Source organism: Berghia stephanieae, chromosome 3 (genome assembly GCF_034508935.2).
Source record: "Berghia stephanieae isolate SIO BIC M18660-M18661 chromosome 3, UCSD_Bste_1.3, whole genome shotgun sequence".
Taxonomy (NCBI): domain Eukaryota; kingdom Metazoa; phylum Mollusca; class Gastropoda; order Nudibranchia; family Aeolidiidae; genus Berghia; species Berghia stephanieae.
The window spans coordinates 11,914,008-11,927,086 of NC_088362.1; the positions used below are offsets into that span (position 1 = coordinate 11,914,008).

At 38.6% G+C, this 13,079-nt stretch overlaps 1 protein-coding gene across 1 annotated transcript in view; it reads left to right on the forward strand.

Annotated features, from left to right (window-relative positions):
* The first annotated feature begins 2,435 nt into the window (after positions 1–2,435).
* LOC144967148 (matrilin-1-like) overlaps positions 2,436–13,079 on the forward strand; it is a 20,871-nt gene continuing 10,227 nt past the window's right edge. Inside the window, exons 1-3 of the mRNA XM_078904017.1 lie at positions 2,436–2,804; positions 5,512–5,533; positions 6,750–6,788. Coding sequence (XP_078760143.1) covers positions 2,763–2,804; positions 5,512–5,533; positions 6,750–6,788 — 103 coding nt within the window. The 5' untranslated portion in view covers positions 2,436–2,762. The remainder of the gene's footprint in view (positions 2,805–5,511; positions 5,534–6,749; positions 6,789–13,079) is intronic.

The following is a 13,079-nucleotide window of genomic DNA, read 5'->3' on the forward strand; positions in this document are numbered from 1 at the left end:
AAAAGGTTATCTTGCCCTGTAAATGGTTAAAACATTGAGTAGCAATTGAGCAAGGACAATGGCCATTAAAGTAGAATTGATTCAATGAATCATGATAAAAAAAGGAGTTAATGACAAACAAAGCAGTGCAATTTTTATAATTGACATTCTTTTGCAAAACTTGTTTCTTGAAACACGTTCCACACTCAATATATGGCATTGGACTTGAGATCAAGCTAACTACCTCGAAAATTGCTGCTCAAATATTCTTTGATATGAGTTGATTACATGAGCCTCATAAACATAGAATGCCATTTACCGTTTGATGAGCGAAAAAACACATGTTATAAACAAAATAATGAGAATTCACAGGGTCATTTGGTGGGCCATCAATGTCTGAAAGGAATTCAGAATGCATTGTTGTACGTGCAGTCTTGGTCAAGGTCAGGCATTCGTTCTAGAGAGGCGTGGAAGTGGAGTTATTCAAATGAAGGCATTTGCCCACTAATGAGCAAGTCTTAGAAAGTTCGTTTGCTCAGCGGTTCTATGCTCTGATTTGTGTCGGTGTCTTGTGCGGCTATATGGCCTAGTGGTATAACATTCGCTTTCAGATCGGAAGGTCCTGGGTTCGAGCCTCGCGCTCGGCGCATAGTCGAGTCCTTGGAAAAGACTCTTTACTCATATTCTTTCACCGTACTAAGGTGTAAAACGAGTACCTGGCCGTTAACAGCGTTGCCTCTGTCCGAAAAATTGTAATATCGCCTAACAGGCGTCATGTCTCTTCCTACGTGTTAAGGGTTGCTGTTGGCCAGGGACCCCTTGTAAAGCACTTTGAGCACGTTTAATTGATATTGCGCTATATAAAAGCATACCATCTTTATACTTATATTATCGGAGTGAGTTACCAATATTGTTCAATGATCGCTGCACTCTGATTACGTGTTGTATCTTTGGGTCAGACATAGTTCGCACATTCTCTCATTTGAAAAAGGTGCGAATGATTGGCTATAGACAATGACGGATATTGTGAGGCTGCTTGTATAATTGATTGACAAGTAAATGTACTATCAAGTATCGGGCAGTTAAATTAGAGTTGGAATGGTCACATTAGTCTCGGGCCTTCGTGTCCAGCCAGCACTGAATTAAAAAGTGGAAATGATTAATGTTTCGAAAAATAGTGCATTTATGTTTAGGGAATGAGATTAGCGGAAGAGTAGTGTCCCCTGATTGGATGTCATCGGTGAAGAAGTTATTTGTAAACAAACCAACTACAAGCCAAGCGCTCCAAATACAAATTTTATTATTCATATTTCTGTACAAAAATGCATAACGTTGATTATGATATGCATTTTTGTACAGAAATATGAATAATAAATGTTGTATTTGGAGCGCTTGGCTTGTAGTTGGTTTGTTTACAAATAACTTTTCCTCCGGTGACGTCTAATCAAGGGACGCTACTCTTCCGCTAATCTCATTCCCGAAAAGGGCTGCCAGATGGCCAAAACTAGTTACAGAAAGAATCGAGTTTCTATTCCCGATTAGCTTTTCAAATGGGTCACGGCCATTAGTAGAGTGTGGCCACGTGAGCTTCTATTTTGCCACTTTTGAAGTCGAAATTGGTCACGAAGACCTCTGGCCCCTTGGCAGCCCTGTAATTATTTTCTTTTGTAAAACCTGCGTACATTCAATACATAGAATAGTTCATACATTAAGACAAGATAACGCCGCATTAAATTTAAGGATCTACGAATATTTTGTTCAATCTCCGAGAAGGCTTAGCAATTTTGTTTAAAATGTGTCTTCGAGGCTTTCTGTCGAATTACTCAATTGCCAGCCCGAAGGCTTGGGTTAAATTAAGAAGTGTTTAGAATTTGAAACCGTACTTTTAACTAAATGACTTACAAAGATAAGAATCCCTGTGATTATTTGCAAGAAACTGTCGCATATCGTAGATTGTAATCTACGCATTTGTGTATTTGGTGACTTGAAAATGCACGAATATAACTTGTTGTTTTATTTTTATTGACCAATCAAAACTCTTAGAGTTCGTATGGTGTTATATATTGGTAAGAGTGGGTATGTTGATAAAATATAATTATGACCCTTCATCTCAAAACGGTATTATGTCGGAACGAACCAGATGCTTGAAAGGTGAATTTAATGTTAAAACTGGTCAAAAATATTAATTTTTGGCATCGGCACCCTAAAATATGGTATTCATTCTCATCAAGAAAACATACAAACTCAACACAAGTCTGATAGTTATGCTATAAATTCAATTTTCAACATCTTAACCATCCCGACTTAATATTGTTTTGAGGCGAAGGGTCACAATTATTCTCTTTCTAATGGCAGAGTATATTGAATAAGATTTCAGAAAAGGCATATAATCTACGTTAAATATTAAATTGCGTATGGATAGATTGCAACTCTGGATTTAGAAAGGCTGCAACGGAATGTCAATCAAAGGAAAACAGCGGGGTGTGGCGTTATGGGGATTGTTTTTGGGAAACATTTCAATTGAGGACAATTGATGTGCAATCATGACTTATTAGGGTTGTAATTAACGCCTCTATGGTCGTGGATTGGTCCCGTGTACGGTATAAATACGCCAGACAGTTACATTGGTTCTGTTGTTCGTCATTCGCCATTCTTGTGTCTCATAAACTTTGAATAGCTTTCGCAGTTTGTTATTTGGGTGTCTGATTTAAAATAAGACGGTTTTTAACAAAAAATAATTATTGACTTTAGATACAGAAGGCAGAAATCAACATATCTTCAAGATGAATAGAATTTTTGCTATAATTCTCTGCGTCTATTTTGTGGTAAGTGTTTTAATTTCTCTTATTTGGACACGATATCTTTTAATTAAATGATATGACATTGCTATTTACACAAAAATATTTTCATAAAATATCCTTTTCGTTATGATTTGCAAATTGTATAATCCAACTGAATTCAAGTAATGCTACTTTATAATTTATTGGTCATCACATTTTTTAACAAATTCACTCAACGAGGTGGTTTTAAAATAAGGAACAGTTAGATCTCTTGTATCAATGGAACCAAATTGACGTCACTCAGCTCTTTGTTATTGTTTTTAGCCAGCCTTTTTTAATGACTAGTTCTCTCTATCAATTAGTCTACAAACGCATAAGGTTACACATAACTTTCTGTTTTGGTACGTTCTATCCGACTGACGATGTCGTGAGTATTTTACCTGAACGTATATCATCAACACGCAATATATCCTTTGCGGCTATGTGGTCTAGTGGTGTGACAACTTGCTTTCGGATCGGAAGATCCTGTGATCGAGCCTTGCTTGGTGCATAGTTGAGTCCTTGGAAAAGGATATTTACTTACATTCTCTAACCGTACTCAGGTGTAAAATGACCGTAAACAGGCGTCATGCCCGTCCTACATGTTAAGCGTTGCTGTTGTCCAGGGACCCCTTGTAAAGCGCTTTGAGCACGTGCAGTGGATATTGCGCTATATAAAAGTTCAACTATTTTTATTTCCTGTTAAATAAAACTCATCTTTAATTGGATGAAATACAAAATCATTATCGTTGTATATTGACTATTCATTTATTCCAGTTGACAAAGTTGTACGTAATTAATTAACCATGCTCACGAACGATAGGAAATAGAATGCCTTAAGTCAAAATTGATCAACTCCTTAATAATAGGGAACAAAAGAGTGATGTCAAAATACTGGTTCCAATCTCATTGGAAGTGTGAAATCAATCCTCCGGACGACTGGATTGTGAAACTACCTTGTGCAACTGATCTTCTGGTTTCAGAGTGATGTCATCTCATTTCCTGGCCTAAATAAACACAGGTCGTTAATAAAAATCACCCATCTTTGATGTCTTACTCCCCGTAATCACAATACTAGTACATCCTGCTACTAAAGTAGATAAACCACCGTATGATTCAATATGTAATCTAGTTATTGAGAGGCCTCGGGATAATTGGTTACACACTTCCAAGGAGTGATGGACCGAAAGAGACGAAGGTGTAATACACAATTTCTGTCTCCAATTAAGAAACAAAACTAAATTTTAAAAAGATTTCGGTCCTTGTATGAGTCATTAAAAGTAATGTCGTAGTTGTAATGGGACGTTATAAGCTTGCACTACATATTAAAAAAAATTATGCCCTTCCGCCACGACACCATAAGATAATCGTCGAGGCATTCCATGAAGGACTATACATATTTCATCAAACAAGATTGCTGATGGCAACAGGAATCACCCGTCTTGTCCATTGTACATATTTAATACAAAGAACTTGTTTTCTATATCTTATTCCTTTTCGCTACCTCTGACATCTGAATCTCTTTTAGTGTACAGTGCTGAAAAAGTGTATATAAACCAGTCCCAGGCAAATAAAGAAAGAACATTGCAAGACAAAAAATCCACTATATGTGACCCCTCGTCTCAAAATGGTATTAAGTCGGGATAATTAAGATGCTTAAAATGGAATTTGTAGTCAGAAATATCATGCATAAGTTGAGTTTATATGCTTTATAGAGGAAAAGGAATATTCTATTTTACTGTGCTAAATACACACCTTTCATATTTTTGACCAGTTTAAGTATAATTTGACTTTTTAACCGCTGGTCCATCACGACATAATGCCGTTTTGAGACGAGGGGTCACATATGCATGGAACAGCCTCGAGGGGGAGTATTATCCACATAAATCTCCCTTCATATAATTCCCCGTTTACTAACACCTTGAAATGATCTATAGATTTCAAATTGTTCCATTTCTTGACAATACGAATACCAAACCTTGATCCTTTCTTATGATACTAAGAATAGTGAAAATTTAGAAACTTTTAAAAAGAAATTGAAAACCGATTTATTTAGAAGAGCGTTTCTCGACAATTAATATCCTTTGTTTTAATTTAGGGTAGTAATGTGCATGTACAGAGTTTTCGTATGTGGAAGCGGAGAAGTTTACGTATGTGGGTGTACGGGTGTATGTGTGTGAGCGTGATAGTGTGAATGCTAGTTTATATAGTCTTGACTAATTATAAAGCGCCACAGAGCACTTGTCAGTGGATTAATGGGCGCTATATACGTATATTATATTATCATTATATCTAATATATCGTGGAATAGACCTTGTTGACTTGATACTCCGGATAGACTCGTCATAATAGAGAGAGCAGAAAGCACGTCCGTTCCCGTAACAAAAAAATCTCTGGTCAGTTACTCGGTCAGGATGGCTGATTTAAAATTTAGCTTTATCATAGATGTTATCTATTTCCCTCTTCATTGTCAAGGGCTAGAAACATGGACAAATAAAATGTGTGTAAGTAAATATCCTTTTCCAAGGACTCAACTATGCACCGAGCGTGGCTCGATCACAGGATCTTCCGATCCGAAAGCAAGTTGTCACACCACTAGACCACATAGCCGCAAAGGATATAGTGCGTGTTGATGATATACAAGAGATCTGACTGTTCCTTTTTTTTTCGATTATTATAATCAACTGTTTTTCTTTATCTTTTATTTTTTCAGTGTACTATTCTGCCACTGTCATGTGAGTAATATTTATAATGCATTCTGGGAAGCAGACACAGGTAGACCAACTGACAGACAAATAGGCATATATATATATATATATATATATATATATATATATATATATATATATAATGAATATTATACGAGAATATAGATTGATACTTGTCAAGTGATATTTAGAATTAGTTGTCTTGATTAATTTATATGCTTTGGCTCATGTATGCGTGTGCGTATTGGAAGAGAGAGAGAGAGAGAGAGAGAGAGAGAGAGAGAGAGAGAGAGAGAGAGAGAGAGAGAGAGAGAGAGAGAGGGGGGGGAAGATATATATATATATATATATATATATATATATATGTGTGTGTGTGTGTATGTGTGTGTGTGAGAGAGAGAGTATGAATTTGTGTTTGTGTGTGTGTGTGTTTGAGTGAGAGAGTGAGAGATAGAGGGAGTTAGGTAGATCGATAGATAGATAAAGATAAATAGATAAATTGATAAATATATAAATAGATAGACAAATAGATAGATAGATAGAGAGAGAGAAATAGAGAGAGAGAGAAAGAAAGAGAGAGAGAGAGAAAGAGAGAGAGAGAGAAAGAGAGAGATAGAGAGAGAGATAGAGAGAGAGAGAAAGAGAGAGAGAGAGAAAGAGAGAGATAGATAGATAGATAGATAGAGGGAGAGAGAGAGAGAGAGAAAGAGAGAGAGAGAAAGAGAGAGAGAGAGATAGATAGATAGATAGATAGATAGATAGATAGATAGATAGATAGAGAGAGAGAGATAGAGAGAGAGAGAGAGAGAGAGAGAGTGAGAGAGAGAGAAAGAGAGAGATAGATAGATAGATAGATAGATAGATAGATAGATAGAGAGAGAGAGAGAGAAAGAGAAATGAAATGGTAATAACCATATATATCGGTGATGACACTGATGATAACGATGGTTCCTATTGATGACGATTATATACAGTAGTATTCATTGATAATATTAACAATACGAGAATGTGAACAAAGATTACGACAATGATACTGGCGATAATGGTGGTGATGATGATGACGATGATGGTGATGATGTTGATGATGATGCCATGATGATGATCATGCGAAGATGGTAATGATGATGATGATGATGCGAAGATGATGATGATGATGATGATGATGATGATGATGATGATGATGATGATGATGATGATGATGATGATGATGATGACGTAATTGCTATTTTCATTTTCATTGCAGTGAGCAAGAAAATTGTGGACAAGGGAGATCATGTTTTGAGTGAGTGTTTTCTTTTGATATTCTTTGGTACAGCATTAGGTACCAGTTATTAATATTTCATATTTTCGCGTTGTTTATAACACATAGAGCAATGAACCAAATCATCCACATTTTGATTTTGCAAAATATTTCTACGATTCATTCATGAATTGCAATTCAAACCATGTATATTTGGAGGTAAGCACACACACACACACACACACACACACACACACACACATTAACTATGCCATCAAGGAACTCACAACACTATCTAAATCGTTGTCTTTATGATTACTAACGTTAGAATGATTAAAATCGTAAAATTATATGTCTTTATAAAGTTGAAAATGATATAAAGTTCTATCAGGCATGCATTTTTCATTACAATCTGTCTCGAGGGACAAAATGTATGGGTCAATATTCAGGATGTCATACTGCCAAAATAATATGATTATGGTGCATTATAGATAGTATGCACATGCCTCAGGAGTTCACAACATTGCCATCCGGAAATATAACGGATCAACATACAAAACTTTGTGTCACCATGATCGTTTATAGTCAGGTTAATGTCGTTTAGTGAGAAGTACTCATAAACGCGGATGGCAAAAACAATAACAAAGGCCGGAGTGATGTCATCTTCGAACTATCTATATCGTTTACTTATTAGCCTGACACTAGAACCGTGGCCTTCGTAAAGTTAAGGCCTGATACTGACCAAAAAATGACGTCAAAATGCCAGTCTTTTGCCACAAAAGAAAACAAATCGTGTGTTGTATTCAATAGTTCAACCAATGAAATAACTTGTTTCCATGAGCTCTACTGATGAAAACTCACTCGGCGGTGCAAAAACCAAATAATGACGTCAAACTGCCAGTCCTTTTGGATTTCAGTATCAGGCTATAACATAACGATGGCTACGCTAGAACCCTCTAGGACTGGCAGTTTGACGTCATTTTCTAGGTTTTTGTACCACCTAGCGAGTTGTCGTTAGTAGTGCTCAAGGAAACAAGTGATTCCATTGGTTGAACTATTGAATACAACTCACGATTTGTTTTCTTTTGTGGCCAAAGACTTGTCTTTTGACATAATTTTTGGTACGATTGTAATAGAATGACCCTTCTATCTAATGTTATTTGATTTTGTACTCTATTACTCTTTACTACTTGTCGCTACCATCACTATTTAATTGTATGCAAGTAATGCAAGACTGTGCCTCTGTGGTTGATATCAACATTTCTTTACTAGTGTGTGTTACTATGACCAATAGTACACTGTGTGTTGTGTGTTAAGCCCTTACACAGGTAGTCTCTCGATGTAGTACTATTTTTATCTTCGGCTGGGTGTGACTTCTGGCCTGATACTATATTTTTGTGTGCTTTCTTTCATCACTTCACATCGTTATAACTTCATTTTAACAACTATGATCATTTACAAATTTATATCACTAATTCTGGCAAATCATAGCTTTCTAGCCACCTACCTTGAGTCATCTAAATCTACTTTGTTCTTCTGTATACTTAATAATTGCTACTTAAATATTTCATACAGCCATAACGTTAACGCCTTTGATTACTAATTACGAGCTTAACATTTACTCTTTAACTCTGCAATTCACTATGATTGATTTTGTAGCATAACTCTTTAGTTTAGACTTATTCGTTCCTTCATACATGTCCCATGTTATTTGCATTAATTTGTTTAAATCATGAAGATGCACACAACTCGATCGAGTTTACTCACTTCAGTCTACGCATCACTTTACCTGGACCAGTGACGTAGGTGCTTTCCCTGACGTCCGCGCTAAATCTATTTTTAACTGCTATAGCTAATATTGTGTAGGCCTAGATTCTTCTGCCATTCTTTTCATTCTGTGCTGGGTCGAGTTTGAAACGATCAAATCGAGCGGGTTTTCGATCGAGTCCTCTAAAATCGAGTCGGTTTCGGGCGGGTTTCGAGTCAGTGACGTCATCGAGCAGTGATTCGTTTGAAAAAAAAAAAAAAAACACGAGTAACTCGTTTGCCACAGGAAACTTCACATACCCCTCCCTCTCTTATGTCTGTGGCTGGCTTGACTGCAGCTGGTTATGATGGGGGCTGCCAGATGGCCAAGTTCAAAATTGGTTACTAAGAAACGCTTTTCTATTATTATTCATTTTAAAAAAAATCTTTTATTTAAAAAAAATGAAAAGATAAGTTTATCCAACTGTAGTCGATTGTTTTGTTAATCAAAACAAATGAGTTTTTCAAGGGAGTCAGAATGCTTGTGGTGTTTGGCTATTTGGGGTCTATTTGACTACTTGGGCAAGAAGAAATCTGGCTGTCTGGCAGCCTTGATTATGATCGTTCGTCGCATCACACACACATACACACACACACACACACACACACACACACGCCATCAAACAGTTGTTGATAGTGAAGGGTTGAGACCCCCCCCCCCCCCTCCCACCACCATCATCCCGCTGTCACCTTAACATTTCATATTTATGTCGCGCCAAAAGTTGTCGGCCGCCCCCACCTCCCATAATTTGTCACTGGTCGTCATCGCCTCTTGTGTGTGCGGGAAAGGTCGTGCCTTTCATTTCATTATTTGAAAAATAAATGAACAAGGATGGTGTGTTTTTATTAGGTAGGTAGATAATAATAATATTTAGCAGGTTCCACACCCAGACACCCACGGATTGCCCGGACACGATGATAACGATGCCGACGACAATGGATGACGATGATGATGATGATGATTCTCGTGTTTCTGTTTAAAAAATGAAATACTTTAGCAGGTTCCACCCCCACCCCCCACACGGATAGACCGGACCCGAAGATGATGATTGTGGTTTTGCTGGCTGTTACGGCTGTGATGAGGATGATGATAATGATGATGATGATGACGATGGCGCAGATGGTGATTATTTGTTCGGTCGCTCAGTGGTACGGTGTCTCTTGTCACAAAATCAAGCCTTGTCAATGGCCGGATGAGTGACAGTGATTGTTAAAAATTGTGATCCAGACGTTAAGTCCGTGTGTCAGGCACTTGACTCAGGTGTGAATGTATTCTTATCTTATAAGCAATGACGGGTATTGTAAAGAGCTTTAATACAAAAAGACTCCAAACAGCGATCGGTACCTACTGTACGAAATGGATGTATGGTCGATATGGCGTGCCGGAGGAATAAATTAAATTAAATATTGTGAAGTTCATTGAGCATGGTAAATCCTTGGAAATGCGCTTTGAACTAATACACCTGCTAGACAACTCCGATTCCAATATAAACGACTGATTAATATTCCCATATATAAACTATAGTTAGCTGAAAATCTTTCTTTGTCGGGACTCCAAAAGTATGGAACGAATTAGACAAAGAAATCAAAGGGTCTTTTAGGAGCACTGATTGATTTTAGATTGATTATTACATTGAAATGTGTTGATATTTATTTTATCCATTATTATTAGGGTGGTGGTGGTGGTGGTGGTGATGATGATGATCCCGCTGATATGATGGTGATGATAAATAAATTAAACATAATTCCCTTTATTCATCCCATAGGGGAGATTCGTCTTTCGGGTCTATTCTAAGGGAAGACTGGAATAACCCAAGCGATAGCCGCAGTGCAGCGCCGCAAATTTAGTTAGGGCAAGGTGACTTGCTCAAGACCACTCAGCGGCGGGTGATCGAACTCGGTACCTTTCGGGTGCCAACCAAAGACCGTACCGCTGCCCCTGATGATGATGATGATGATGATGATGATGATGATGGGAACTAACAAAGAATACACAGGCATCTAAAATTGAAACATTCCATATTCAAAGCTAATGTTTTACTTTAAAAAATTGAGCTTTACAATATCCACTAAATGTGATCAAAGCGCTTTGTAAAGGGGTCCCCGGTCAACAGCAACATTTAATATGAAGGACGGGACATGCCGCCTGTTAGGCGATATTACAATTTTTCAGACAAAGACAACGCTGTTAACGGCCAGGTACTCATTTTACACCTGAGTACGGTGAGAGAATGTGAGTAAAGAGCCTTGTCCAAAGACTCAACTATGCACCGAGCGCGAGGCTTGAACCCAGGACTTTCCGATCCCAAAGCGGGTGTCATACCACTAGACCATTATAATGCACGAGACCCATGGTCGACTAGAGTACTACCTATAGTTACGTCATGACTAGACCACATAGCCGCACTACTGTAGGAGTGTTCATTGATAGAGGGATGCGTGTGTGTCATAGAAATAGCCTTAGTGTGTGTGTGTGTGTGTGTGTGTGTATGTGTGTGTGTGTGTGTGTGTGATAGTCAAACTTTAGTAGGTTTAATGAAGTCTTGTCACACACGCGTGATACACCTATACGAATTTCCCTGCCACTGCCACCCAGACACACTAACATCTGACAAGGAGTGAGGGCTGTGGAAGAACCACAGACTACCGTGTGCAAACATTGGCGATTGGTATCGGATGGCAAACTGTGATCGTTTGAATTTGAAATGATTCGAAACACTCGTTAACCCTCCGCTCGCTCGAATCCTGATCGTCTCAAGCTCGTCTCACGTGTCAAGATCGTCTCAAGCTCACAACCCGCCTGATCGTTTTACGATCGAGTGATCGTTTTACTAACTCGCTCTTCCGGCATTGAGATCGAGCACTGACTCGTGGCTTGGCGCTCGGTCGTCGATCGAGTAAAAGCGATCAAATAACCCAACACTATGTCATTCATTCATTGCTACACGCCTATAGAATACGATACAAAAGAATGATCTGTTCCATTGTTCCTGAATAAAGACTTCATCATTATACATCCTGGCCTTTGTTGTTTGATCGCCTCCACTACCCTGGAGTGGATGGGCTAGGACTCGGGTAGACTATGGTGTCTCCGGACTTGACTGTGGTGTGTGCTCTTCGCTCATGAAATCAACTCCCTACTTCTACGTCTGACACATGAAGTCATGCTACTATCACTAACAGTAGTACTAAACTGTCACTTCATTGTCTCGATCTATCTTCCCCACTTGAGCACCACCGCCGCAGTTACAGTCTGGAACTCTTAAGTCGACCCCGGGACCGAATCCATCCACTCCCACGGCCTCTACACTCTGCCAATACTACTACTACCACTCGCCGGCATCAACTACCCGGTTGTCTCCATCAGTATCACACTCGCCGGCATCAACTACCCGGTTGTCTCCATCAGTATCACACTCGCCGGCATCAACTACCCGGTTGTCTCTACTATCACACTCTCCGGCATCAACTACCCGGTTGTCTGACTCTATTACACGATGACTACGGTTATACCCAGTCCTGCCAACTGTAACGAAAAATGCGTAGTAGTATTACAAAATTCTGGCTCCAATTGGATTCAGTAGTCTGATGTCACGCCGCCCCGCAACGGCTGCCATCTTGGTTCTAAACAAAGAAAATCATTACTTTTTATTCTTCAAGCTGGCTAGAACTTTTCATATTTCTTGTGACCAGAATGTGTAAAAGTCAAAACATGATCAAGTTTATGTTTTTTTTCCTCTGGCCACGCTTTTATGCTCGCCGGAGAAATCTTTCATACGAGCGTCCGCCATTGTTCCGATAGTTTAGAGCCAGTGTTGCTAAGTTACCATGCGTCATTATGAAGGAAGTGACGTTACGACTATTGAATCCTATTTCCGAACTTGTCATTAAAACTGGAGATAGTACAAAGACGCGCTATCCGCTGAGTAACCAATAAATACGACTCTGACTCAGACAACCTTAGCACCATAAATCAGATCACTTGAATGGGAGCAATCTATATTCATGCTTTCGTCCAACCTAGTCATCGATCACATGGTTGGGCTCTTGGATTCTACATCTAGTTATGACAATGAATTTTGATTTTGTTGTTGGTTCACTGTAAGTTATAAGAGAATGGCCATAGACTTCAAAGATCTCCATCTTGTGACAGCCATCAAGAAATTGTGCGGCTATGTGGTCTAGTGGTATGACACTCGCTTTCGGATCGTAAGGTCCTGGGTTCGAGCCTCGCTCGACGCATAGTTGAGTCCTTGGAAAAGACTCTTTACTCACATTCTCTCACCGTACTCAGGTGTAAAATGAGTACCTGGTCGTTAACAGCGTTGTCTTTGTCCGAAAAATTGTAATATCGTCCTACATGTTAAATGTTGCTGCTGACCAGGGACCCCTTGTAAAGCGCTTTGAGCACGTTAAGTGGATATTGTTCTATATAAAAGCTCAAAAAAAAAATAATTGAAGCTTTCATATTTAGGACACATTAAAAGACAGGCCTCAATAGAAACTCTTTGCACAATTGGTGCCTGC